This window comes from Girardinichthys multiradiatus, chromosome 14 (genome assembly GCF_021462225.1).
Source record: "Girardinichthys multiradiatus isolate DD_20200921_A chromosome 14, DD_fGirMul_XY1, whole genome shotgun sequence".
NCBI lineage: Eukaryota > Metazoa > Chordata > Actinopteri > Cyprinodontiformes > Goodeidae > Girardinichthys > Girardinichthys multiradiatus.
This window is the reverse complement of record NC_061807.1, coordinates 27,460,522-27,488,182: the sequence shown is the minus strand read 5'-3', so window position 1 is coordinate 27,488,182 and position 27,661 is coordinate 27,460,522. Positions and strand designations below refer to the sequence as shown.

Here is a 27,661-nt window from a genome sequence, read left to right as displayed (position 1 = left end):
TGTTTTTACTCTTCTCAGGACATATACCTTTATATAATTAGATCCTTTTGATCATTTGTGGCCTCTCTGCAAACTATGGCTTTAGCTAAAAGATGCAAATATTGAGAAAATCTGAATTTTCTTTCGAGTTAATCAGATTCACTATAATTGATGGAAGGTGAGGATCTAGGATGACAGAAAGCTGATGTTGATTCAAACAATGCTTCGACTGTGAATTCGTTTAAGGGTGTGCACACATATGCAGCCATGCTGTTGCTCATTTTTGCACATTTTTGGTTTGTTTTCAAATAATTAATGCAAGATATATAGATATATGCCACATTAAAGGTTGATACATTTCTGAAATTATTTTTATGGACTAACTTTTCCACAATCTGCAGACTTTTTATACCAATATGAAGTCTACAGACCTCTGCTAAAATGACAAGTGCAGAGGAGAAATAAATCTGTGCTAATGTGTCAGTATAATAAAGATGCTATGGCCTCATAAGATAAAACTGTCATCTAGTAAGAGAAATATGAGAATGTAAGGGTGGATTTTGCAGAAAGTATTTTATTGAGTAACAGTGGTCAAAAATATCAACACTGTCAATGTAACACTCAGGCTTTACGTTTACTACAAAACCTTTGAGTCTAAGTTTTGGAGTAACAAAACAATGTCTTTCTAAGGCTTTGATGGAAAAGTTATTAGAGAAAATATTGAACTGTTACAAACTGAGAAATGTTAAATGCAAACTAATACATGTTTTAAACTGACTGTGTTGGTCGTTACTTCTAATTATAACAACAATCTGCCTGAAATGTTTGCAGAACATATCAGATGAACTCAACAAACCATCACTAAGTCTGCATGTTAAACTCTGCCAACTTGAGTGGTGACCACGGTGGTCCCCGACGGCTGGAGGGCCCTGATCTTCAGCTCTCGATTCATCTGGCACCACACACAGGGGTAGCAACACATTACTTTATGGACATCATCGCAGCCCGAGCCCTGCAGAGAGAAAAACAGGAAGGACACTGATATTAGCCCGCCACACAGAACTGTTCTGGGTCTTTGGACTAGGAAGATTTTATAGCACGGTGAAAAAGGTTTTGCTTCTTCTGTTTTTGCTTTGTTGTCAAACTTAAAGGTTTTGGATCATCAAACATATCTTTATTTCACCAAGACAACCAGAGTAAATACAAAAATCAGCCTAAAGAGTAAACCTTGACTGTATTATTTTACAGCAGAGAGACTCTTTCTGTGTTTTCACAAAGAGATTAAATGATTTCAGAAACCATAAACTGTGTTTTAGAGAATAATTCAGCTTTAGATTTTGAACCCTCTGGATCTGTAACCTTAGCAACCCAACCTCTGATGAGTGGAAGACAGTGAATGGGTGGATTTTGAACCAGTGCTGATCAAATGTATGCCAGATTGCTTAAAAGCAGTGAAACAGTCCTTTACCTTCAGCCTGAATCAGATGGAAACTTCAGCGTGTTATTTTTTATACCTGGTTATCATACCTTGAGTAACTCATACCAGCCCATGTCTAGATGTAGTCAACAACAAAAAAATGTATAGGTAAATAAAGCTGTTGAACCAGGGAAGCACTTGAATCCTACACAGCATTAGGCCATGAGGACCAGAGGAGGAGAAAACACTAAACTTTTGCGCCACTTCGGAAGCCAGTTGTTAACTGCAAGTTATCATGATTTAAAATCAGAAGTTGCCACATGCCACGCTAAGAACTAGCACGCCGTCTGAGAGCAACAGCCAGCCACTGTAAAAGTAGACATGCATCACTACAACAAAGTGGTTCTGAAGTTCCCAGACTTACAGGAATGTTGTGGCGCTCTCTAATGTTGGAGCGGAGTATGCAAGACACCACACCGCAGACGTCCAGGAGCGGCATGCAGGGACACCATCCGTAGTCTTTGGCAGTCTGACACTGCATGCAGGGGAAGCAACAGAACCCAAAGCAACCTGATGGGGAGAAGGAGAATATTTTATTGTGCCGTTACTATGACTGACTGAAGCCGTTTATGTTCAAGCTTAACAAGTTGTCTCAGGCCAGAAAACAAATTTAAACATGTTTCTTACGCACTAGAAACTAACATGTGACCATATAGTGAATTTCTAAAACCAGATGCTGTCATTTTGCCCTGTTATCATTGCCGTATTACCTAAAGCATGCAAAGTACAAAGTAGTGCATAATTGAAGGAAAATGATGCAGCTCTTCAAATCTATAGACTGAAATATTTACAGCAAAATAGCTCAAGTTCAGTCTAATTAGATAGACAACATATGTGAAAATCAGTTTAAATGTCTGGCCATAGATCCAGAATTTGGTCTGAGCTTTGACTAGGCCATTCTAGCACATGGATATGCTGGGATCTAAACCATATAAACTATTCATTGTAGCTTGGCTGCATGTTTAGGGTCATTGTTCTGCTAGAAGAGGAACCTCGGCCCTAGACTCAAGTTTTCTGGAGCCTCCAACATGTTTTATTTTAGGGGTTGTCCTCTATTTATTCCACCTGTCCATCAACTCTTCTTCCCTGTCCCTGCTAAAGCAAAGCATCCACAGGCCACAATGTCGCCACCAAGGGAGTGATGTGTTCAGGGTTTTAGGGAGGGTTAGGTTTCCTTTACTCAAAGTGTTTTGCATGTAGGCCAAGAGTTATACTTTGGTCTCAACTGACCAGAGCACCTTCTTCCACGTGTTTGCTGTGTCTCATAAATTGCTTGTGAGAAAAACCAAACGCAATTCATACGGATTTCTTTCAACGATCTCTTCCTGTCTCTCTTCCATAAAGGCACGATTTTGTGGCATGGATGACAAATTGTTTTCTTGTCAACTGATTTTTCCACCTGAGATGTGAACCTCTGCATCCCCTCCAGAGTCCGCAAGGGCTTCTTGGCTGCTTCTCGGATTAATGCTCTCTTTCCCCGACTTGTCGGTTATTGTGGACAGACCATGTCATCAGTTGTGCCATAATTTTTTGATGTTCAGATGATGGAGCTCTGTGAGATGTTCTAAGCTTGGAATATTGTTTAATAATCTAACCCTGCTTTGACCGTCTCCACAGCTTTAACCCTGACCTGTCCGCTGCTGTGTTCGTCAGTCATCATGATGCTGTTTGTTCACTAACAAACGTCTGAGACCTTCGCAGAACAGATATATTTATATTAAGATTAAATTTAAAACAAATGGTGTCTTGTATCTTTGCCCTTCCTCTTTACAAATATGCACTAAAATGTACCTTGAAACAATTGCTGTCTGTATTGTATTGACTATCTTAATTTTTACCTGTATTTTACAAACTATCCTTCTTGAAAGAAAGTTCAGTGCTACCTGTTAAGGCCAAAGACTCCCAAACCATAACACATCATCAATATCTATCTAGTTTGTCGGACATGTGTTTCACAACATCTCCACAATCCCTGCTTCCCATCAGACTGACACACCCTCAGCATTTAATCTGTCATCAAGACCTCGAATGAAATTCCACAGAAAGCTAGAAAAAAAGGTGATCTATATGAGATTATTTCATGGGAACAAACCTAAAATCCTCTTACACAACCTGCGACGAGGTGACGTTGAGACTTGCAATAGTTGAAGGAAAACGTCTCACATCCGAAGAGTTATCCCCTGAGACATGAAGTTGAGAAACCCTCATTTTGATCACTGGTGTTTAAAGAACTAGAAATGCATGGACTGGCTGAAAAAACCAACTCATAGATGTTACTGAATCAGGGATGTAACAGGATCTCTAAGCACAAGATCTAGCTATGATAAAACATATTTTCAAAGTGAAGGCTTTCTAGCTCTCCAGTTGCAATGAGCATAAAGAAGATCTGGAACAGCCCCAACAAGGTAACAGTTTGGGTACCAGGTAGACAAAATGAGCGTTTGTCAAGCTGAATGCTAACGGCACTGACGTTGGTCTCTGATTAATGACTTCAATGACAGTGCTTTCCTATAACTATCAACACTGAGCTCAGCTGCATCCTGGTTCCAGGTGTTCCTAAAACTTGACTAGAGTCCACCTGTGTTAGGTTCAGTTGACTGGACATGGTTTAGAAAGAAACACTCTTGTCTATATAAGGTCTCATAGTTGACAGCACAGAACTGCTCAGAAATTAACCAATGAAGTTGAATGAACTGTCTGAAACGTCTTAATTGTATCTGGAATCTGGAGAAGGAAACAACATTAAATGAGCCGAAAAGGACTGAGGTTGCCGTTACTTAGAAATGGAAGCTGTTTGGAACCACCAGCACCCTTCCTCCATCCGTCTACCTGGCCAAACTCAGTAATTAGAGAAGAAGGACCTTGGTCAGAGAGGTGACCGAGAACCCAGTGGTTAGTAAGATGCATGTTGCATTCTGAGGTTTAAGTTGACAAAAGCGCAGACAAGAGCTTGGCAGCAGCATATTGTAAAAGACTTAATCTTTATTCAAGGTTTTTCCAAGCGTAGCAAAAATGTAACAAAATCCCTTCAGGTACAAGTATGAGACAAATCCAAAACTTACATGTGAACACTGCAGGAACGTAGCAAAAACTGAACTAAATCAGAGGTTGTGAACGGAGTGGTGAACGGAAGGAACCAGCGAGGAACTAAGAACACAGATCAACTAAAATACAGAGAGAACTGAGAGGGTAACAAAGGGCAGGTAATCAAAGAAACAGGGAACAGGTGTGACATGGAAGCAGGGAGGCAGAGGGAGCAGGTGAACCTAATACAAAGACTAAAACACGAGGAAAGGGACTAATTAACAAGACAGTGAGCAGACCTAAACGAAACCATAGACCAAGATAAATAAAGCATAGAATCAAGAATAAACATGAACTAAAGGAGACTGAGAAACTGGAGGTAACACAAAAACCTAAGATCTAAGGACTTAGCAAAACAGAAACCATAAAGAAACCATGACTACAAAAGTAAACAAACCTAAACCAACACTGATAGAACAAAACGAGGATAAAGCAGAAGAAGCAAGGACTAGAATAAAAGTAAACCAAGATGTAAACAATAACTAAAGCTGACCTAACGGTGAGGCTGGAACTATAGTAACTAAACCGAGGAACTAAACTAGAAGAGAGAACAAGTACATAACATAATAAAACACCGAGATACTAAATAAGAAACTAAACAAGATCATTCAGGGAGACAAAGGACTATAAAAATAATAATAAGAAGAAGAAGAAGAAGAAGAAGAAGAAGAAGAAAACCATAACAAGAAATAGGAAAGCAACCACAAAAGGAACTAGGAGCGAGGGAAGAGAAAACAACAAACACTAGGAGGCAGTAGAAGGAAATAAACAAACAACCATGACTAGAAAACCAAACTAAAGTCAAAACACAAACCACAACAAAGTCCAAAATGTCGCACCACGACAAAGGAGCTCCAATGTTTTCTTGAGATAGGAGATCATTCCAGAAGATACAATGCCAAAGCGTTCCACCTATCAGATCTTTAAAAAAATTTGCAAACATTTTGGGTTGTTTTGTGGTGTGGCACTCAACATACAGAGGTTATTAGTCCTTGATGCAGCCATCCAGGGTCCGATTCCTGACCTTTGCTGCATGTCTTCCCCCCCTTCTCTCTCTGCCCAATTCCTGTCTAGTAGCTGTAAATAAAGGCCACCAGTGCTAAAAATATACATATATATATATAAAAAAAGAATTTGCTAAAATGTCAGCCAAACGTTTTCAAGTCAGTCACTGTGAATACTTTTTGGACTCACTGTATTTTAGGCATGACTGGATAGAAGCTTAACTTTTATAAAGTTAGGATGTTTTTAAAGCAGAAATCATTTTCTGTCATACTGTTGCTGCTGTTTAAAGTCATTTTAATGGACATAATTGGAGCTTTCTCATCCTGTGTGAAACATACAGTTATGTAGCACCGCTCCCCTCCCCTACCTGTTGCTGTGTACTACCAGGCAGCTGGCTGAATGAAGTCTAAAACACTTTTCTGCTGCTTAAAAGAAAGACAAAGATGGCTGTTTGGAAATATGAACAAACACATTTAGAGTGTAGAAACTCAGACTATTATACTGGTATTACTCTATAAAGAGCAGAATAGCCAAAAAGTATAACATTCTGCTTAATAAGCATTTGACTACTAAATGTATACAAGTTTATGTATTAAAATCAAAACATCAATGAAATACATCAGTAATGATTAATATGTTTCATTATTTAGCAGCAGTAGGAATTATTGTTGATTTTACTTTAAATACAAGCAGATTTTCTTTGAAAAAACAGTGACTTGCTGGTATTTTAAAGCAAGGTTATCATACCGACTCTTATAACAGAGTCTAATAGTATTTTTTATATAGACTGGTTAAACCTGGACTGGATTATTCTACACTGAACAGTGAACTGAACACTGAACATGCCATATTATCTGATTGTGGTTCTATGTTACTGCCTGTTCTCCTGGAGATTTGAGCACCTTTCGAAATCCTTTGGTTAGACAGTGAGTAGACAACCATGGTTCATAATAGCTGTGTCTATCTTCTCAGTTGTAGCTTAATCCATAGGTTTTGTTTACACAAACACAAGAGCAGCTTTTTTCTATTAGTTAGGGCATATTGTCTGCAAACAAACACAGTAAATGTAGTTTGTAGTTTTTGTTTTCCAAATAAGACTCTGTGTGTGTTGTTATCTCTGTGATTTGACTTCACGATGTGCATAAAGAAACATCGTGCACGAAGAAGTCAGCATGACATCAGCACAAACCTTCTGTGCAGGAGCGTATTGCTAAACCTGCATGCAAGCATGAGCAGACGTGGCAGAGTGTCCCAACAGCTTTGGGTGAGAATCAAACAGAGCATCAGAAAGTATCTGAAGAATCGAGTGGTTGTTGAACTACATGGGAAATTGTCTGCTATCTATCAGTGAGCTGCTTCAGCCACATGTTGAGAAGAAGAAAACTAGCAAAGGTTAGAGACTGTTGAATTTACCCTGAAATCAGATGCTTTTGGATTGTCATTTTAAAGTAATTAAGCAATTACTGGCACCCCTGGTGAAGATCACTTAAAAAGCCTCAACCTGCTAATGCAGACCCTGCCTAATTGTAAAGGTGAGCTAGAAAAGCAAAAGAGGGAGGTCAGACATTTACCTGGAATTTAGGGTGGCTTGCCAAGGAAGCAGAACAAGCATGAACATCCCTTGGTTCTGGTGAAAAACAAGGAGGACTGAAGGTGAAAGGGTAGGAGGAAGGTGGGGTGATTCTATGTGTAGAAGCTATGGAATGAGCAGCTTTATGCTGCGATATGGGATAGGAGTAGAAGTGATTAGGTGGGATCTTTTTCCTAAGAAAATCCATAATGTCATAATTCTACAGTAAATTCATGTTTTATTGCAGTGGCAAAATCTCACGCTGAAAACAAGGACTTGTTAGCATTACACTTGTTTCTCCACTGATTTTCTAAAGTTTGCAAATTAAGATCACGGTATTGCAATAAAAAATCAATGTGGATGCTGCTACTGTAGTATGTGTACTCATTGTGTAAAGTTAACTGTAACTTATCGGTTGTTTGGATGGGTTTTCAGAGCATCAGTGTAGGTCTTCTGTCTTTTTTCAGAGCTTGTTTTTTACTTAATTCTTAGAACCTTTTTGAGGGTAAATATTTGCCTTCAAGCTTCAGCTGCAGGGGAGGTTGATGTTCTCCAGCTATCAACTACCCTAGTCTTTTGGTGGTTCAGGCTACCGTTCCACATAGATTAATTTAAATTAGCAATCCTTTAGTCACCAGGTCAGCGCCAAACTTTCTGGCCCAAAGGTTTGCTGCTATTTGTTCGGCTAACTTACAGCTGCTGGTGTTGTTGCAGCAGTCAAATAGGCCGGTGCTCCAATTCTCAGGACCCTGATTGGATGAGTTGACCATCACCACTCGAGCCGATTGGTAAGCCATGCCTGGAGGACACAGAGTCACCATGAGCACATTGGAAAAAGACATTCATGCCCTGAATTTGGAACTTTGTCACCCAACATTCTTCCTTTTTAAAGTGACCCCCAAGAACAGGGTACAATGCCTGATATTATGTAGAAATGGTAGTATCTGGGTTTACATGGCTGGGCGAGGCATTTCCTTAAAACAGTGGTTTTCAATCCTGGTCCTGAGGACCCACTGTCCTTCATGTTTTAGATGTGTCCCGGCTTCATCACACCTGAATTAAATGATTGCATTACAGTAGATAAATTAAAACTAAAACATGCAGGACAGTGGGTCCTGAGGACCAGGATTGAAAACCATGGCCCTAAAGACCTCCAAATGTAACTGAAGCGAAAGGTGGGTTTAAAAAGTATTGACCAAAGGGGACTGAATAAATATCCACGTCACACTTCAGATCCTTTTATGAACATTTTAACACCAGGTTTCTTCTACCAGTTCACATTTGTATGCACTACTTTGTTGGTTTATCACAGATAATTTAGAAAGCTTTTTTAAAACAAAACAAAACAAAAATGTTTGATGGGTGCCTATCTCCAGACTGCTGGAGAAAGGCACCAGTTCCCCACGACCCACTATGGAATAAGCGGCAGAAAATGACTGACTGACTGACTGTTTGATGGGGTTTCTTGTTTTTGTTGTTTCTTTTTTTGTGTTAGCTGTACTTCCTGTTTTGACATAAGATTTGGATACATAATAGTACTCAATAATACTTAATTTGGGGTTTTTCAGTTTGGATTTTGGTTAACCTAAACTGAATACATTGTTGCTTCAGAGTTCATTTTCAGAGTTTAGAAATAAACTGTCGGTTTATTGTCCAGATCACTCATTTAAACATTAATTAATAGTTGGTGAAATGAATCAAGAACACAAAAATGATATTTTCCGTATTTACATTGATGAACAGTTGATCCATTTTGTGCTTAATTTTCAGCAGGCCATGTTTTTAGTGCCTTAATCAGTCCAAATTAGAGTCAAAGTGAACAAAAACTGAACAGTAGCAGTAGTAGAAAGTCCTTGTGGTTGGCTGTCAGTTATGAAAGCACAGACCCAAAACGTCTTGAGAAATTTGTGTGAGCATGAGCAAAAAAGGATAACATGTAATGTAAATACATCCTTATTGCACAAACAACTTGCATTGCCTCAGAAATTGCAATGTGAATGTCATATATGGATTGGATCAGGTGATTTGCTGAAAAAGCTGGAATGAAGCAGAAACAACAGTTTAAAAGTACAAATTCAATCAGTTTAGTTAGTCATAAAACAATGCAAATAAAAATAGAAAATGTGTCAATATATAATAGTTATATTTACAAATTGTGTCCACTGAACACAAACCACCTGGCACAAAAAATGTAAAGTATTTAGAATTAAAGATGCTACCACTTTTTTCCTAAAGGAAACAAACAAAAAACAAAATTTAATTGCTAAACTGTCTACTAAGGGGCTAAAATTCAAAACGTTTATCAACGTTTGTTTTGAATGATGAGGAATGTGTTCATAACAAAACTGAAAAAATATCCTGATACTACATATTACTATGGTAAACTTTAAATGGTATTAAGGTTGTGTAAGAGACAGAGGCACTTTAATCTTCGATTCTTTATGTTAAAAACGTGTAATGTCGCAGGAAACGTCACTGAAGCGCCTCGCTCTAGTGTGTGAATCCATAAAACACATTCATTTGTTCAAACAAGCTGTGTTAACGTTTACACAAGCAGTTAGGTCTTCTAGTTAGTTTTTCTTACCTTTTTCAGTTCTGTGAGTTGACATGATGCGAAGATCTCAGAGAGCTGCTGAATGCTGTAAGAAAAACCTTCAGTAATAAGGGACGTTCACTGACAGGCAAATTCATGACAGCTTCAGTCGTCATTTTCATCAATGACCAAATCTCACCAATGGTTAGAGAGAGCAGGTCTGACGGCTCTGCACCAAGGTCCTCTTTTATCTTGTATTTCACAGACCCAGAATCATCTGCATAACTAAAACAGAGCTATTTGCTCTCCATAGTTTATTACCCACCTGCAGAAGCATCATTAGGATCAAGAAATGTTAAATGAATAAACAAAGAATATAATATTGGGAAAACAATAAGGAAAGGGGGACTGTCCAAGGGATTGTTATAAGTGCACACAATTCAAAGAGTTCTCAAATAGCACAGATTTCTCAATAGTCTCTTACATGAATGAAAATCTTCTGCTGCTGAAACTCGTGCCAGTTCTTTTGACTCTAACAGCCGGTGTAACAGTCTGAGAGTTTGCTGTTGTAACTCTCAGACAGAGAACAATGCTCTTTTAACCTCTGTTTTGGTAACATTTGATTGCAGCAGACGATTTATTTTTTTTGCTATCGTTGAGATTTTATGATATACCCAAACACAAAAACAAAAACCTAACCATTAACAAAAACTGCTGTGTTGAAACTTAACCAAAAATGAAACAAAAGAGTTTAATTCCCTAACTACATTTTATTCCAGAATAGCGCTAGAAGTACTTTTGTACTTCTAGTTAATGTAGAGATTAATTATTCTTTTACCTTTAAACCCCAAACATTAAACATTTATTTGAACCTATTGAAACTCATTCAATTTTAGTTTATACATCAGAATAATTCATTTTCAAGTAACAAGTTCCAAAACCAGAACCCATTATTGGCTTAGGTCTTTTATGCAATAGGTAATAGGTATACCCTTTGCTCTTAATCAAATGTCGCAATTTTGTTGATGTATTGTAATTTTCTCGTGGACCCAGAATCTATGGCCCGTGGACCTCTGCGTTCCAAGTACCGCAGATTGAGGACCACTGCTTTGAATAATGATGTCAGCTTTCTGCACAGATTAAAGGATTGACTAAATACCTTTAATATATTCAGATTTAAGAGTACATTATTTCTGGCATGGACAATAATCTGATTAAGTGGTTCCAATCACCAGTTCACAGCCCTTAATCAGCCCAAGATCATTTCAATCTGAAAAGACTCACAAAGAGAGGGTTGGCAATTAGAAAAGTTTCAATGATGTGAAATTACATTATTATATCTTTGGCGCTCGGACCTGGGAGGAAGACATGAATGCTGTGAATGAAATTAGCTAAGATGAACATTTGTAAGGCTTAGATTTAGAGATGTCTTCCCCCTGATCCGACACTGGTGGTGGATTGGTGGCCAGGGAGCGAGGAAGCCAGGAGTAGATGTGAAGGAAGATAGTGGAGGTGGGGTGGAGGAGGGATGAGCTCAGCTGACAAGCGAGGAGGAACACAGCCGAAGGTCCTTTAAAAACAAGGCGTCGGAAGGTGATTGGATGATGAATCAGGCGGACAAGATGCTGATTGTAAGGCCAGGAGACGCACGGGGAAGTAATTGGATGGTGGAGACGGCGAGGGTGAGTCTTTCATTCTGAATTTTCGTTTGAACTCCATATTTGCTTTTTAACCCAGAGTTCATAAGGAGCTTCAGACAACATTATAGTGAAACAAAAATGCTGACATAGAAAAAAAAATTGTTCACACTGGGTTTTGGAGGTACTGAAAATTCATCTCAATTCTTAACAACAGATGAAGAGTCTACCATTACACTGAATGCCATATGTCAGTACAAGGTCCAGAGAATGAAGACAAAGGTGGGTATTTGTGATTGTTTTGAGCAAGGGCACCCCCTACGACCGCTATTCCCACAGTTGACCAGCAACACTTAGAAGAGGAGGAAACTGACTGTGAACCAGCATTGTCTGGAACTCCACCTACTGAGCAGGTACAGGTCCTTCTCAAAATATTAGCATATTGTGATAAAGTTAATTATTTTCCATAATGTCATGATGAAAATTTAACATTCATATATTTTAGATTCATTGCACACTAACTGAAATATTTCAGGTCTTTTATTGTCTTAATACGGATGATTGTGGCATACAGCTCATGAAAACCCAAAATTCCTATCTCACAAAATTAGCATATTTCATCCGACCAATAAAAGAAAAGTGTTTTTAATACAAAAAACGTCAACCTTCAATTAATCATGTACAGTTATGCACTCAATACTTGGTCGGGAATCCTTTTGCAGAAATGACTGCTTCAATGCGGCGTGGCATGGAGGCAATCAGCCTGTGGCACTGCTGAGGTCTTATGGAGGCCCAGGATGCTTCGATAGCGGCCTTTAGCTCATCCAGAGTGTTGGGTCTTGAGTCTCTCAACGTTCTCTTCACAATATCCCACAGATTCTCTATGGGGTTCAGGTCAGGAGAGTTGGCAGGCCAATTGAGCACAGTGATACCATGGTCAGTAAACCATTTACCAGTGGTTTTGGCACTATGAGCAGGTGCCAGGTCGTGCTGAAAAATGAAATCTTCATCTCCATAAAGCTTTTCAGCAGATGGAAGCATGAAGTGCTCCAAAATCTCCTGATAGCTAGCTGCATTGACCCTGCCCTTGATAAAACACAGTGGACCAACACCCGCAGCTGACACGGCACCCCAGACCATCACTGACTGTGGGTACTTGACACTGGACTTCTGGCATTTTGGCATTTCCTTCTCCCCAGTCTTCCTCCAGACTCTGGCACCTTGATTTCCGAATGACATGCAGAATTTGCTTTCATCCGAAAAAAGTACTTTGGACCACTGAGCAATAGTCCAGTGCTGCTTCTCTGTAGCCCAGGTCAGGCGCTTCTGCCGCTGTTTCTGGTTCAAAAGTGGCTTGACCTGGGGAATGCGGCACCTGTAGCCCATTTCCTGCACACGCCTGTGCACGGTGGCTCTGGATGTTTCTATTCCAGACTCAGTCCACTGCTTCCGCAGGTCCCCCAAGGTCTGGAATCGGCCCTTCTCCACAATCTTCCTCAGGGTTCGGTCACCTCTTCTCGTTGTGCAGCATTTTCTGCCACACTTTTTCCTTCCCACAGACTTCCCACTGAGGTGCCTTGATACAGCATTCTGGGAACAGCCTATTTGTTCAGAAATTTCTTTCTGTGTCTTACCCTCTTGCTTGAGGGTGTCAATAGTGGCCTTCTGGACAGCAGTCAGGTCGGCAGTCTTACCCATGATTGGGGTTTTGAGTGATGAACCAGGCTGGGAGTTTTAAAGGCCTCAGGAATCTTTTACAGGTGTTTAGAGTTAACTCGTTGATTCAGATGATTAGGTTCATAGCTCGTTTAGAGACCCTTTTAATGATATGCTAATTTTGTGAGATAGGAATTTTGGGTTTTCATGAGCTGTATGCCAAAATCATCCGTATTAAGACAATAAAAGACCTGAAATATTTCAGTTAGTGTGCAATGAATCTAAAATATATGAATGTTAAATTTTCATCATGACATTATGGAAAATAATGAACTTTATCACAATATGCTAATATTTTGAGAAGGACCTGTATGTCAGGTTCAGATGTAATTCATGAACATCTTACTTGAAGTTGTTGTGTACTCTCTCATACTTGAGTTAATTTACTATAAAAACAAACAAAACAAAAAAGATTGTCCAATTGTGTATGAGATTTCTATGTGAATACATAGAAAACGCCAGACCTAAAGATAGAAAATCTCAATACAATATCAAGGACAATATGTGACACTAATCTGTCCACATTCAGTCCGTGTGTAATGGTTGTTGTTTTTACTGCTTCAGGCGACACTGATGACAGAAAGCCTCCTAATGTTGTACATGCTGCTCCACCTGGACCTTACGGTATGTTGGGACATTTTATCTTTCAGTTCACACAGCATTATGACTTCCTTCTTTTTAAGTAACATTGAAATATGGATCACATTTTCACTTTGTAACTTGTCATTTTGAACAAAACCTTGTAAAAACTGAAGCAAGTGCATATCATGATTCTTTATATTTTACAGACATTTCACAGTCCAGAGCAGCAGGTCCTACACAGCCTCATCTCAGCATTTTCCCACAAACCATGCAAGGCGACAGGAAGAGGTCCATCAAAGGCGAGTGGTACAAACAGCATCCATGGCTTGAGTACTCACAAAGTAAAAACTCTGCCTACATTTTTCTTTGCCAAATTCTCAGGCATCTGCATTTTCATCTATGGGATTCTCGAATTGGAAAAAGGCAATGGTTAAAGATGGTAGATTTAAAGTACATGAAAAGTCAGAGGGTCATGTCAATGCCATGTTTACATGGGGTGAGCACAAGAAGGCAGCACTAACTGATTCTTCAATATGTGATGCTCTCAATGAAGCATATAAACAGAAAGTAAAAGAGAATTGAAAATATATTAAAACAGTGGCTGAAGTGCTCCTTTTGACTGCAACACAAAACATTGCACAACGAGGTCACCGTGAGACAGAGGAGGCAGCTAACAGAGGAAACCTCTTAGAAATATTAGAAATGATTGCAAAGCATGACCCAGTGGTAGAGAAAATAATTAAAGGAAAGCAGAATGTAATAACTTCTACATGGGGTCAGCGCAAATGGAACGATGGGGACAAGGATGCCTTTAGGAGGACAATCTTCTATCCTGTTGTGGACACCATACTTGGAGAGTTAGACCAGCGCTTCTCAAAAGACAATTGTGACATCATGAGAGGAATACAAGCTTTGGACCCCAAAAGCAAAACTTTCCTTCAAGAGGCAGCAGTCTTTCGCTTGGGAGAAATTTAGGCAAGTGATTCTGAAGATCTGGGTCATGAACTCCATCAAACAAGAAGGCTTTTGCAAAGGAAACAACAAAGTGGCATGCCAAATTTGTTTGGTATTTTCCTAGAGCCTCATAAAGATGTTTTTCACGAGCTTTTCTGTCTTTGCAAGATAGCCATAGCCCTCCCAGTAAGCAGTGCGGCATGTGAACGGAGCTTCTCTGCTCTGAAACTCATCAAGACTCATTTGCGCACAACAATGACTGATGACAGATTGAGCAACCAGGGTGTCCTCAGCATGGAGTCGAGAAGAGCAAAGTCACTTGACATGGACAAGTTTATTACAGTTTTTGCTACCAACTATCAAAACAGACGAATTCATCTGATGTAAGATGGATAAACACAGAATTTGCCATGTGTTCTAAAATTTTGTTTTGAGATTTGTTTGGTTAATGTTAGAACCATAATGTGCAATTTTCATCTCTTATATTACACTAAAGTTTAATTTGGTCTGGCATTGCATAGAACTTGTTGTGAAGTGTTGTCTTATCGTTTTATACCATACATATGTTACAGGATTTTGTGGCAAGAGAATGAGAAAAGTCTACAAATAGCTACCTATTTTGCACTTTGTTTAAAATATATTCTTAATTGTATTTAGTTTTTTTGTTTTTTTGTTTGTTGCAGTCATAACAATTTAATTTAAATAAAGTTGTTGTATGCTGAATCAAAGTAAATGTTTCAATGAATGCTTTCGTCAGGGCCATGAACATGAATACTGTTTGGATTGAAAACTACTTCTTGTACATATTCATACATCACAAGATATTGTATTATAATTTTTTTTGTCTTTTTACAGGTATGTTTTTATTTAGCTAGGAATGGTAAAGAACATTTAAAAAAAGCAATAGTCACTATAAATGATAACACACTAAACATGTAAAGATTAGTTTACCTTATACAGAAAGTTTGAAGGTCTATCCTTTTGTATTTGTGGCCTGCATTGCAGTATTTTTATTTAACCACCAGTTGGCCCCTCAATTGGTAAAGAAAACTCATAACAATATAAGCCACAGCTGACTGATTACTTTATAGAATGAGTTTCTCGCTCTCTTTGTCCCTCTACACGCACACACACGCACACCCACACACACACATATATTTCTATATATGTGTGTGTGTGGGTGTGTGTGTGTGTTCCATGGCCACCTCAGACTAATTTTGTGTCCCATCCTGGCCACCCCAGTAAAAATGTCCTGGATACACCACTGAGGCGCACAGCCATTGACGGACTCCATTCTGGAGAAGTCCAGAACAGCAGTTTACTCCAGGTCGACCTGCCTCCTTCATTACCCGGAAGGTTACACTGAGCGCCTCGAACAGGCCTCATTTCAGAGCAGTCACAGAGCCAACCAGAGAATGGGAGCCTGGTGGGTGTGTGTGTTCAGGAACAGGTGGAACCAGAGCGGTATAACCCAGATGAAGATAGCGGTAAAACCTGAATTCTCGGAATGGGCAGATTGTAAATTACAGCTGATTACTGATTCACTCAGCAAGACATCAGGGTCATGATGAGGGACTTTCACCTGAGCTACAGGTGAAGTTAAAAGATCTGTCTGTGATAGAAAACAGCAAGCAACCTTCTCTGTGAGCCTCTAGTGGGATTTGCATCATGATGTGAAAATATCTGGTCCTTTACTTCAGTCAAAATAAAAGCATTTAATCCTAACGTAGCTGAACACATTAAAAGGTCCTTCAGATCAACACATTGATGTCATGGCTGCAGCCGGTCTTAGAGTCTAGTTCTACATGTAGACAGAACAAAGTGTTGCTCAAAAAAACCAGGAAAATATTTCCCGGTTCCAGTAAGACGTAGTAGAAAGAGCAAAAGTAAGCCTTCCTCTTATCTTTCTTATCTTCTGTGCTGATTCTAAACATGCAGCTCCGGGTTTAAAGATTAAGTATAATTAAGAAATAAATCATAGCAATTAATCACAGGTGTACCATTGATTAGTTAACTATTTTATTTTTCTCAATTACACATGTAATATTATATAAACTAAACTAATTAAACAAGGATACAGTTTTACTGAAGGTGAGACATAAATACCATATGTATACAGTTATTAATAACTGCAATATTGGTACTGATAAGGTCCAGGATGAGGCTCTAAGCTATATTTTAAACACCTCAACTTAACAACCTTTCCTCTCAGTGTTTAATAGTAAAAACTGCACTAATGTCTCACATGCTCAGTGCAGAACAAAAGACTATGTTGTAAAATGTTTCATTTATTATTTTTGGCAAATTTCTCCAGAAGTGGAATGAAGGGCTGAAAAGATTCATAAAAGAAGGCACAATTTAAATAAAATGTTTTGAAAGCTCTTGGCATAATAAAATAAATGTGTTTGACTAAGATTTAGGAAAATCCACTTTATTCCACTTTCCTTTTTTGAAATATAGGAATAAAGACAATGGAGCCTCAGGAAGGGAACACTTTGATGTTTTGAGGTTTAAAAAGGTAATTTGTGTAGATGATAAAAGAAGCACATTTATCTGGGTCATAGTAAACATCTCTGAGTTTAAGAAAAACTTTTGTCAGCAAAAATTCAGATGAAGTTCTTTTTTAAATACCTCAAAATGTGTCATTATTTGCTCCAGCAAAATGGTTTTTCATCAAGCCTAAACTCTGTTTCAGTTTCATTCAGCTTCTAACAAAAATAAAAAGTAAATTTATTGCAAACCTTTTTTGTTTGATTCATAATAATTTACATTCAATCTAAAACCAACTGAGTCAGAGAACTGGTACAATATGTCCTAAATTAATTAAATTACCTATAAATTGTCTTATTGAAATCTAAATATTTTGGATTTGGGCTAAAGCCCCCAATGTTTTGAGACCCTAAAAACGCCCCTGGTGCCGCCGGTCTGGATCAGCCCAGGAAACTTGGTTCTAGCAGTGGAAACCCAGAAGAATCATAGGTGCTGTGGGGTGCAGCAGATTTTACTCTGGGGTTGTCATCAAAAGGGAGAAAAGGGGGAGACGAAAAGAAGAAGAATTAACAGGGTTGTTAGCTAATGCAGGAGTATTGTAAGGAAAGGGATTATTGATGCATGTGTTTGCTCCAGAATTTTCAGCAGAATTTTCAAGTATAGATACATGGATGCAGCAAATGTCCTTATAAGTCCTTACTGTCATCCTGTCTACCTGCCATTACCTTTGAATTATACTTTCTCTGCCTTCTTACATTCTTTTTTCCAGCACCTCAAACACGCTCTGCGCTCTTTTCTAAACAACTATCTTTTTATTCTCTAATGTCTCCTTTTACTCTTACATTCTTTTTCAACTTATTATACTATTTTAGGACTAAAGAAACCTCCTGCAGGAAAATCATAATATTTTAACCCATTCATTGATTCACTTGGCATATTTTCTTACCATAAAATTAAAGGTTTCTCCCTGAGGAGAGGAAAGTTCCTTAGAGCCCTTCTGGCCTATTACACGTCTAGGTAAAGAGGGGGATATTCCTTAAAACCTGCAGACATCTCCACAGGAGTTACAGCTTTCTGGCACTCTACTACCCTCCCCCTAACCAATGTTAGGAGAGCCTCACTCAACCACCAACTGGAGGAGTCATTGCCAGTTAGCTGCTGTTCACCGCACACAGCGTGGTCCGCCCTGCTCAGTTTTAGGGTAGAAAATACCAAATTACCATTGTCCCCGATAGAAAACTCTTTATTTTAATTTTATGTAATTTTATCCTTTTGATCTGATTAGCAGGACCTCTCTTTTTTCTGTACTTTAATTTTGATTTTAGGCCTTTGGTTCATTTTGACAAGCTTCTAAGCATATAATAATAACAATTATAATGATAAGAATAATAATGAATAATGATTGAGGATCTCACCTCCTCCTTCCTTGTAACTGTAATCGGGGTTGAGGCAGGGGAAACTCTTCCCAGGTTGATCACACTCTTGTTTTATCGATGTCCTCTGAAGAAATCAGTCAAGGAATCATGCCAGCAAATGCAAAATTGTCAAGGAAAAAAAAATGCATTTAACAAAGAAAGAGATTGATGATCATCACTCATCAGCTTTAATAATTTAGCCTATCAAGGCAGAAACATTTACAGCATGTGCTCTAGAGTTGTTCCGTATCTGTTCTGACCAGCCAAAAAGAAAAGCCTCCCTTATCACAGCCAAGTAAAAACCCCATGAAGCCTGGGCCCCCTTAGGATATGGCAGAGGTGAAAACTGTTGTAATTTTTCCCCAGACATGTTGCCTACGATGCACCAAGTTCCTCCTTTATCTTGTATTTCACACACTCAGAATCATCTGCATAACTATTGTTGTAAAATGGGAGTTTTTACTCTCTTTCCTCCCTGTCCATCTCTCCAGTTCCGAGACCCAACCAGTAAAACCAGCAAAGTATTAACCTTGTGAAATAATGAGAAATGGTTAAGTATAAAATCAAGATTTAATGCCAAAATGATCAGTGTACAGAGTACACAAATGAATAGATACAGAGTGACATTCACCTTCGGTACCGGGCCCCTCTCAGCCCATCTTAGGGATGAACCGAGAGGAGCAAAGAATGGAGCGTGAGTCCTGCTTTTATCTATGCCTGTTCTGAACCCTCCTAAAGGGTGTCATCTTCTTGTATCAGTTTATCTTGGACTATGTGTTGCGTCTTATGTGATATCAACAGTTATGTTGTGTAAGGTGTAGCAGTGAGCTACAGCTTACACTGAATACATCCTCATACAAAATTCCAAAGAATCCCAAAATCCCTTACACGAGTCAAGATATATATATCCAAAAAGTCCGTTGTGTACATGAAAGTTTTTGACCAATCAGATGTACCCTTTCACTTACGCACATTTTTGGCAGCATGGACACTAGACTCTTAGCAGTGCTTACAGGAATAAATGAGAATAGACTCACATCTGGAAGATATCGAGACTGGTCTACGTGACAGTTATACCACAACAATTTCATTAGCTTAACTGAACCGCTAATGTCAAAGCGACCTGGCAGGATTCAAGATATCATAATTCTTCCCAGCTGGACTGTTTCTATCCAGCCTACAAGTTTGCTTCTACGATAACAAGTTAATTAGTCTTTCCTCACACCAAGAACGTTTCCTTATCTAACTTGTTCCCAGACAGGCTTTGCATGCTGCTCAGAGTGACTTTTTCCTTATGCCTAGAACAATCTACACAGAATTAATTTTTACATATGGTAAAAACAATAGTAACACTTTTAATCTAACAAACAAAGCTTTAAGCTTCCACATTTCCAAATTGGGTTTTGGCATCAGGCCAAGTAGGGCTACACAATTGGGACTATAAGGAATTTTAAAATATAATTTAGTACCATTATGCAAAATATAAGTATGTTCTTATAGCCAGTTTGTTGTCACTTTTTTTGACAAAGTGCTCCATCATGCTGGAAAATACAGAGATCAATACCAGCCTGGCTTGAATAAGTTGCACTTGCAAGATGTTTTATCCCACTCTTTAATTTGATGTATCTTGGCAGAATTATGAGTGAATCTGCCTCCTTTGATGAGACCCAAACAACTGGAAGGTGAACTTATCAGCGAAAATAAGTCTGAGCACGTCATGTAGCGTTCATCTATGTCCCTCCTGCAGACTTTTGATTTTTTGAACCAGAATTGGCCTCTTTTCTGCCCTTTTGGTATTCTTCTCTCTGTTAGTTCAGATAAACTCAAACCTGCTGCCAGTGTTGAGCACGCTCTGCAATGGTGGCAGCATGCTTCTGTAGCAGGCTCTTTAGTGGAAGGCCGTCACATTTCTTGGTGTTCTTTAACCGAACCTCTTTCCTTGAAGTTCTTAATGATCTGCAAAACCTTCCTCCGGGTAGAATAATTTGAACACGTGAGGCTATTTTAAATCAGGCCAAAACAATACAAAACATAGTAGGAAGAAAAAGGAAGTATTAATCCAAAAAGAAATAGCAGAAAAAGGAGTAATGAGTTCACATCAGTAATGCATTTAATTAGTTCTCTAATGCCTGCTTTATGCTTTACTCCTGCAATGGTCTCTGCATGTATGAACTCTTCTTTTTTAATCAATCAACACGGCCAACGAAGGGAGCACAACTGTTCATACACGCTTCAGCAAGTTATGTATATACAGCATCCTGCAAACGTATTTCCAGTATTTCCATCCATCTTCCCTGTCCCTGATAAGGAAAGACATCCCCACAGCATTATGCTGCCACCGCCATATTTCACCATGTGGATGATGTTTCTGGGGTAATCTGCAGTGATAGATTTACTCCACAAAAAACATATTTCTCAAAATCTTCATCCCTGACCTGTCTGCTGTGTTCCTTGGTCTTCATGATGCTGCTTCTTCTCTAATGTTCTCCACCAACCCCTGCAGCCTTCAGAGAAAAGCTGGGTTTATACTGAGATTAAATTACAAAGTGAACTGAGTCCACTCAATCCACTTGTAAACACATTTGGTTGCGCTGGATTTTATTTTCGGGTATCAGAGTAAAGGCGCTCAGTACAAATGCATAACACACCTTTCTGTTCGTAAAAACATTTAAAACCATATATTCTTGTCTTTCTTTTTCACGTTTATGCACTACTTTGTTCAAGTTTGTGGTTGTAATGTGACAAAATGTAAACCCTACAGGAAAATAAAAATAAGGCAAATAGACTAACATATATGTGAACTGAATAGACTAACATATATGTGAACTGAACCATTGACCCCATTAGGTTTCCTGTGGAAGCATTTTAAACCGTCTGCTTTACTGCTTGTTTGTGCTGGTTTGTGGTGTCAACAGATTATGAGGTTTGTTTAAGAACATTAGAGAATAAACAGCATCATGAAAACCAAGAAACAAAGTAGGTCATGCATGAAGATTTTGAGAAGGATATTTTATGTGGAGTTAATCTATCACTGCACATTCCCATCCACATGGCGAAATGAGGTGGTGGCAGCATCATGCTGTGGGGTTGCCTTTTGTCTTCTCATTCTCACACTCAGAAGCTGAAAAGCTGCAAATAGAAGCAGTGAGACTCTGTTTTACACGCATAGCAATCAAACATCACATTCCTTCTTTGAAAACATACAGAATCAACCATATTTCTTCATATTTTCTTCCTGCAAAAACCTGCCAAAATTAGGCAGTTGAAGGTGTGGATGACCAAATGGTAAATGCAACGCCTCTCATTTAGTTCTGGTTAGCTTTTGGGCCATTTCTAAAATGCTACATTGACAATTTGGGTGTGACATCTTTTTGTAATTTTAACTGAGAAATTGGTTAGTTTAGTAGCAAAGAATCGAAGGTCAAACCTTTTTCTTATCTTGCCAAAATCCAGAGAAAAATTCTTAAAGTTTTCTAAAGCCTGAACAAATTAATCAAGACAACTTTTAAATGATTTTATTAAACTCTGACACAAACAAATGAGTTAAGACTCAAAACTATTCCAAGGAAGTGTAAGTATGTTGAGTTTTTGTAAAGATTTATGTTGCTAATAAGGTTTCTCTTTGTGTTTTTCATACCAGATGGTTTCTAAACCATTATAATATGCATGTCTTTGGGTAAATTAAGGACAGACTCTATTTTGATAACATATGTTTGTTTGGTTTTTTTTTTTTCGTCAGATTATAACCCGTATTCTCATGAAGTACCTAAAAATCATTTAATTTAGAGATAAAGTGCACCGACAGAAAGTCTGTCCTGCCAACAGTAAATATTTGTGAGACCACTTGGGGGCAGCATTTTTTCCCCAGCTGATTAAGTAAACAGACCTAAAATTAACTTTTTGTTGGTACAAATGTTAGTCCCAAAAATTATGACAAAACATTGCTTTAAATGTTTTTACTTTATGCTTTTTGGTGAAACCTTAAAAGATGACGATTAGGATTTTGTGATTTAAATAAGTCAGGACATCTAAAATGTGGTTTATAGAAGTTGTTCCTACATTTTGTCTAGCTTTTCCTTTAGGTTTTACATTTTGTTTTACAATTTTTCATATGTTCATCCCCTTTTAGCAGATCTGTAAGGATAAGAATGTTCTGTTACTCATAAAAGAACAATCTGTTCTTTGGTGTGAAAATAATAAGCTGACCTCATGACTGTATCACAATTTATCATAAGAAAGACAGAAACAGGTAAAACTCTGCTTTGCTTGACATTTTTGTAACAGAAATCGACTGAAAGAAAAACTAATTTTGACTACTACAGAAAAAAAAAAGTGTCGTACTAAACAAGTAGCCCTTATGCAATAACTCATAGCTTTTCAATAAGTTACACGGAAGCCACTGTATGTAGATCTACCTAAAACACAACGCATAAAAAATTCTGTCTGGAATTAAAATGTGCAATTTCTCCTAAAAAGAAAAACTATGAAACAGTGATTCTTGACAACATGTAAATAACAATTTGTATGGTAGTTTTAGTAAGAGGTTTACATTCACTCATAATGGGGATAATTCTGGCTGAATATGTGACTTCTCTTCCAATCAGAACTGATACCTTTTGACTTGTTTTTGTTGTTTGGTTTAGGGTTTTTTTTTTTTTTTGTGCCATTAGACTATGTTTATTGTGAATTGACGCTATATAAATAGACTAAATTAAATGCAATCCAAACTGATGGGTATACTGGCACAGACTCAACTTTAATGCTTTTTCTGTGAATTTTCTAAAGGGATGAGGGTGGGATTCTGAGAAGGACATAATGTAGCCTAATATTAGCCTGCTTTATTCCATGCAGAACCTGTTTTGATGTGTGTTTGGGATCATTGTCCTGATCCCAAACACACATCTAGCAAGGCAAGGTAAGTGTATTTGTATAGCACCATTCATCCTGCTTTACAAGACAATCAAAGAAACAAAGATAAAAGACCAAATGCATCAAAACCTGAACAAAGCATTACGTAAAAGCCGTTTCTGCACATCTCAGTGTTTCAGGAAGTTGGTTGCTCTAGAACAGAGGAGCATACAGAGTACACGATTGTTCCCCTTGTTTAGTTCCCATCTCCAGAGGACAGCCAGTTGTGTCCAAGTTTCAACCAGTTGGCTGCTGATTCAAGTCAAAGTTCAAGAATTTGTAGGTAGTTCCCCTTTATTATTTTACAATGTAAGTACAACCTACTTTGTACAATGAACTAGTACCACAGGTAGCAAAACCGCCCCTCAGCATGAAGGTGCCACCACCATGTTCTTAGGTTGGAAAACCTCACCTTGACTCCAAGCAGAGTTCTTGTCATTGTAGCCAAATGGTTGAATCTTTGTCTCCTCTGATCATAAAACCTTTCTGCAGATCATAAAACCTTTCTACAGAAGACTGAAAAAGTCCACTGGCTTCATTGTGGACAGTGCTGGTGTTCCACCAGTTTCCAGTTCATGCTACGCTATTCCTGGGTCCGTCTTTAACATTTAAAATTATTTTCTGTTAACTGAGGTATGCTGAGGTCCAGTTTAGCCGCATCGCACACAGATGAAATACTGCAGAAGGAAAACTACCTTCACCCTCTGAAAAACGAGGCAAGAACGTAGTGGAAAGAGAGATTAGGGTTATGAGATTAGAAGGAGGAAGGAAAAAGGACAATGTGAAGTTATTTAAGGGCAAGGGCCAGAAGAACTTAACAAACTATGATGGATGGGTGAGCTGGGTATAACTAGACTACTGGGTAAGTAGAGGTGTGTCCAGTAATAATCTGGACAGCACAGGAAAAACACTCAGACTCTATTGAATGAACTACTAATTGTGCAAAGAAACATGGAGAAACATCCCATCAGAAATATGCTTCAAGACTGTTGTTAGATGCAAAAAGTGTTTGTTGAGGGTCCACTTGTTGAGAGACTTTGATCCAGATATTGGTCTTTATTTGATGCAACATATTTAGGTAATTTTCTATTAAAACACATTCAAGGCAATAATGTACAAGAAATGCCTTTGGGTTTATCCTCAGATTCTTTGCAGAGGATTGCTGGAGAACCATTTTGTGTTCCTTTTAAATATTTTGGCTGCAGTGTGATTTATGAATTGAAATCTTTCTTCACAAACACACAGAAGAGTTTGAAAAGCTTGAAGCACCACAGCCCGTTTCCGTTACTGGTCTGCACCCACAACCTAGAGCAGTGAAGCATTCAACTCTCAAAGTTTCTCCTCCAGCTGTTACTTTCGTTTGCCAGGAAAAGAGAAGTTAACTGGAAACTTGATGAACAAACTCGGCAGTTGAGTGGTCAAGTTCAGGAGGTCTGTCATGTTTTTATAGTGAAGAAGGAAAGGCAATGATGTCTGATGAGATGTGGCAACTTAAATTATTCCACTCTAAATATTAACAACAGCTTAACAATAAAAAAAAAATGAAAACAGTCACTTTAATAAAACAAAAAACCTGTCTAGGTTCATTTGGATTAACTATAAAAAGAACCAAAAAGACTGCAACAAAATATTTTTGCCTAATGCTGTCCTTCATTTTGCAGTTTTGCTTTATTTCGAATCATATGGATAAAATAAATTTGTCCGCTATCAATCAGATATGGAATTGGGGGAAAACAAATAATGTCACCAGTTAACGCCTTGCTCAAACTGAAACAGGAACAACAGAGACAGAACTCCTCTGTGATTCATTAATAAATCCCTTTTTCTCCATTTCCTTCTTTAAAACGTCTTCTTTTTCACATTACAGAAATAAGTTTCAGTTCAGAAACGTTTCATGAGTGAAGAAAATAAATGGTTCATATCTTGTCTTGATTATGGCCAAACCATATTTCATATTTCACAAGTAAAATATTAAATGAAAGCAGAAACTGAAGTAAACATCTACTTGGATGAAACAGGATATCACCAGAGACAGGTTTTATTGCTGAATTTCCAGTAAAACATAAAATCAGCTTCAGGGGAGTCAAACAGTTGCAGCACCTAATCATTTACCAACTTTGTTCTTCTGCATTAGAATCTTTTACAACGTACGGTGGTGATAACGTTTAAGTTGAAAGCATCTTATCAAAGTAACCTCCCTGTCACACGTCACCACCAAAGAAAAACACAATATTCTCACTGCTGCATTTTTCTCATAAACTTATAACCAAAGTTCAGCTCCAACAGAGGTGGCATACCCACATCACTGGTGAGGAGGAACGGTGATGTGCTCACTCCTTTATGACGCCAGTTTTACACACCAGTAAAGAAAAAAATGAAGGAGTTATTCACAAACACTTGATGTTCTCGGTCTGTTCATGGTGCAATCTCTTCTTGTGGTGGCTAGAGAAATTTACTCAGAAAGTGGCAGTAGCAAAAACATGGTTCTATTTTAACAGCAGTGATGCTAGCAAATACGTGTTTAGCAGGATCACTGATAGAGCAGAAGAGAAAGTTAGAAAATTAGCTGTAATTAGAAAAACTTACAGGAAGCATCACTTAAAAAGTCATGGGCAGAGGTGGTTTTAATCCTACCCCAATGGGCATTTGTCCAGGGCGGCATTAGAAAGGGGCGAGCACAAGCAAAATACGAAAAATGTTTGGCATTAAGTTGCGCCCTGACGTTTTCTCTTGTTTTTGTAAATGTGGAGTCAGTGATTAATGAGCACCCCCTGCTTGCTGCGAAGAATACGGAGATTGAGCTGTGTTTGCTGTCAGTCACACTGTGCCCACATGCTGTGAGGTGCAAATTATTTTTGTGGCGTCTTCTCTTCTTTAGCAGGAGTGTCTGAAGGTTCCGTCGGAACTTTTAAAGAATTCGGTTTTTACAAACAGTGATGTTTACTGTGCGTATTTTGTTTTTTATAGAAGCAGCACAGAGGAGTAAATATAGCGCAAATGGAGGTACACAGTAGGGCTAACAGACCTGTTCTCAATAAGCAAAGGCCTAATGGAAGGCTACAGCCCCACAGCAGGAGGTGCCGCAACCAGTGGAGGTGGGGTTCAACAGCAGGCGGGGGCTTGCTCAGGATGCCAGTCATGCAGGAACTGCCACTTGTCAGTGATTGTTTAAGGTTTACCATTTGGCTTGATTTGAGAATGGCTGCATGTTTGGACAGGCTCTCGCATTCCAGGAAGCGTATGTTTATTTTTTAGCTCCAAACAGGTTTTTTTTGCTTACTTTCTATTGGAGATGAAAAAAACATTGAATGAAGCACAGAAACTAATAGATAGCTTGTTATGGAGGATGGCTGCATGACCAACCTACTGAGGAGGCAGTCAGCTGACCAAGCTGATAGATGAAAACATGTCGTGCAGTAGATCCATCTCTCAGTTCCTGTGTTAGATCTTTGCTGGATTGTTTTCAGTTTCTTAAAGATGGAGATTTTAAATAACGTTCTGGTGCTGAATGTTTTAAGCTTGACACTTGTTTTTTATGTCTTCCTTCTATATAATTTCCAAATGATCTGAAGCTGGAATAAATGATTGATAAAGACCTCTGCCCCAGTATCAAGTCTTTTGCAGCCTCCAATGAGTTTTCTTCCAGTATTGCCCTGTAATTGATTTTCATCTATCTTCTAGTTTCTCTTTCCCTCCTATAAAAAAAAAACACAGCATCATGCTGCCACCACCATGTTTCACAGTGGGCATGGACTGTACATTTAGGCAGACAATCATGTCTTGATGAGATGTGTCACACTCCGTTTTTAGGTATTGGACTGAAGAGAGCTGTTAGATGTTCAAACCTTGAGATACTGTTTTATAACCTAATCCTGATTTAACCTGATTTAACTTCATCCCTCTAATGTTCTTTAACAAACCTCTGAGGCATTCACAGAACTGTTGGATTTATACTGAGGTTTAATCACAAACAGGTGGACTATTTAATCATCAGACTTCTGAAGCTAGTAGGATGCAGTAGATTTTATGTAGGGATATCTGGGAAAAGGGAGCGGAATACAAATGCATGCCACACTTTTCAGATTTTTATTTGTAAGATAAAATCACAATAAAATACACTGATGTTTGTTTCTTGCGTGGTGACAAATAAGGAGAAGTTCAAGAGGTATGGACACCTTTGTTAGGAAATGTACTTTGTGGGCTTTAGTATAGCAAAAAGCAAGATCCTGATAGGCTCAAGGCATTTTAGAAAGTCTGGAAATAGTTTTATTTTACCATCCTGTTTTCTGTTTTCCCACATTTAACTAAAAT

The 27,661-nt window shown here is 38.4% G+C and overlaps 1 protein-coding gene across 5 annotated transcripts; it reads right to left on the bottom strand.

Annotated features, from left to right (window-relative positions):
• Positions 1-533: 533 nt before the first annotated feature.
• Positions 534-19,287, bottom strand: LOC124880240 (cornifelin homolog B-like). 5 transcript variants are annotated; one of them, XM_047385224.1, is made up of 7 exons: positions 19,060-19,287; positions 18,443-18,527; positions 9,848-9,973; positions 9,700-9,754; positions 7,810-7,914; positions 1,821-1,966; positions 534-991 (listed from the first exon to the last, which is right to left on the bottom strand). In XM_047385224.1, the coding sequence occupies exons 4-7, from the start codon at positions 9,722-9,724 to the stop codon at positions 854-856; spliced, it is 414 nt and encodes a 137-aa protein (XP_047241180.1). In that variant the 5' UTR covers positions 9,725-9,754; positions 9,848-9,973; positions 18,443-18,527; positions 19,060-19,287; the 3' UTR covers positions 534-853. The 5 variants fall into 5 exon arrangements, with proteins under 5 accessions (XP_047241180.1, XP_047241175.1, XP_047241176.1 ...); XM_047385219.1 differs by lacking the exon at positions 9,848-9,973 and having other exon boundaries at positions 19,060-19,284; XM_047385220.1 differs by lacking the exons at positions 9,848-9,973; positions 19,060-19,287 and adding an exon at positions 18,906-18,924.
• Positions 19,288-27,661: the final 8,374 nt, after the last annotated feature.

Excerpts from the sequence above, each read along its gene's own strand:
- LOC124880240 (XM_047385224.1), bottom strand. The coding sequence starts at position 9,724 with ATGTCAACTCACAGAACTGAAAAAG. Across the intron at positions 7,915-9,699 it reads AACTCACAGAACTGAAAAAG|GCATGGCTTACCAATCGGCT; the intron begins GTAAGAAAAACT and ends TGTGTCCTCCAG. Across the intron at positions 1,967-7,809 it reads CTGCAACAACACCAGCAGCT|GTTGCTTTGGGTTCTGTTGC; the intron begins GTAAGTTAGCCG and ends TCTCCCCATCAG.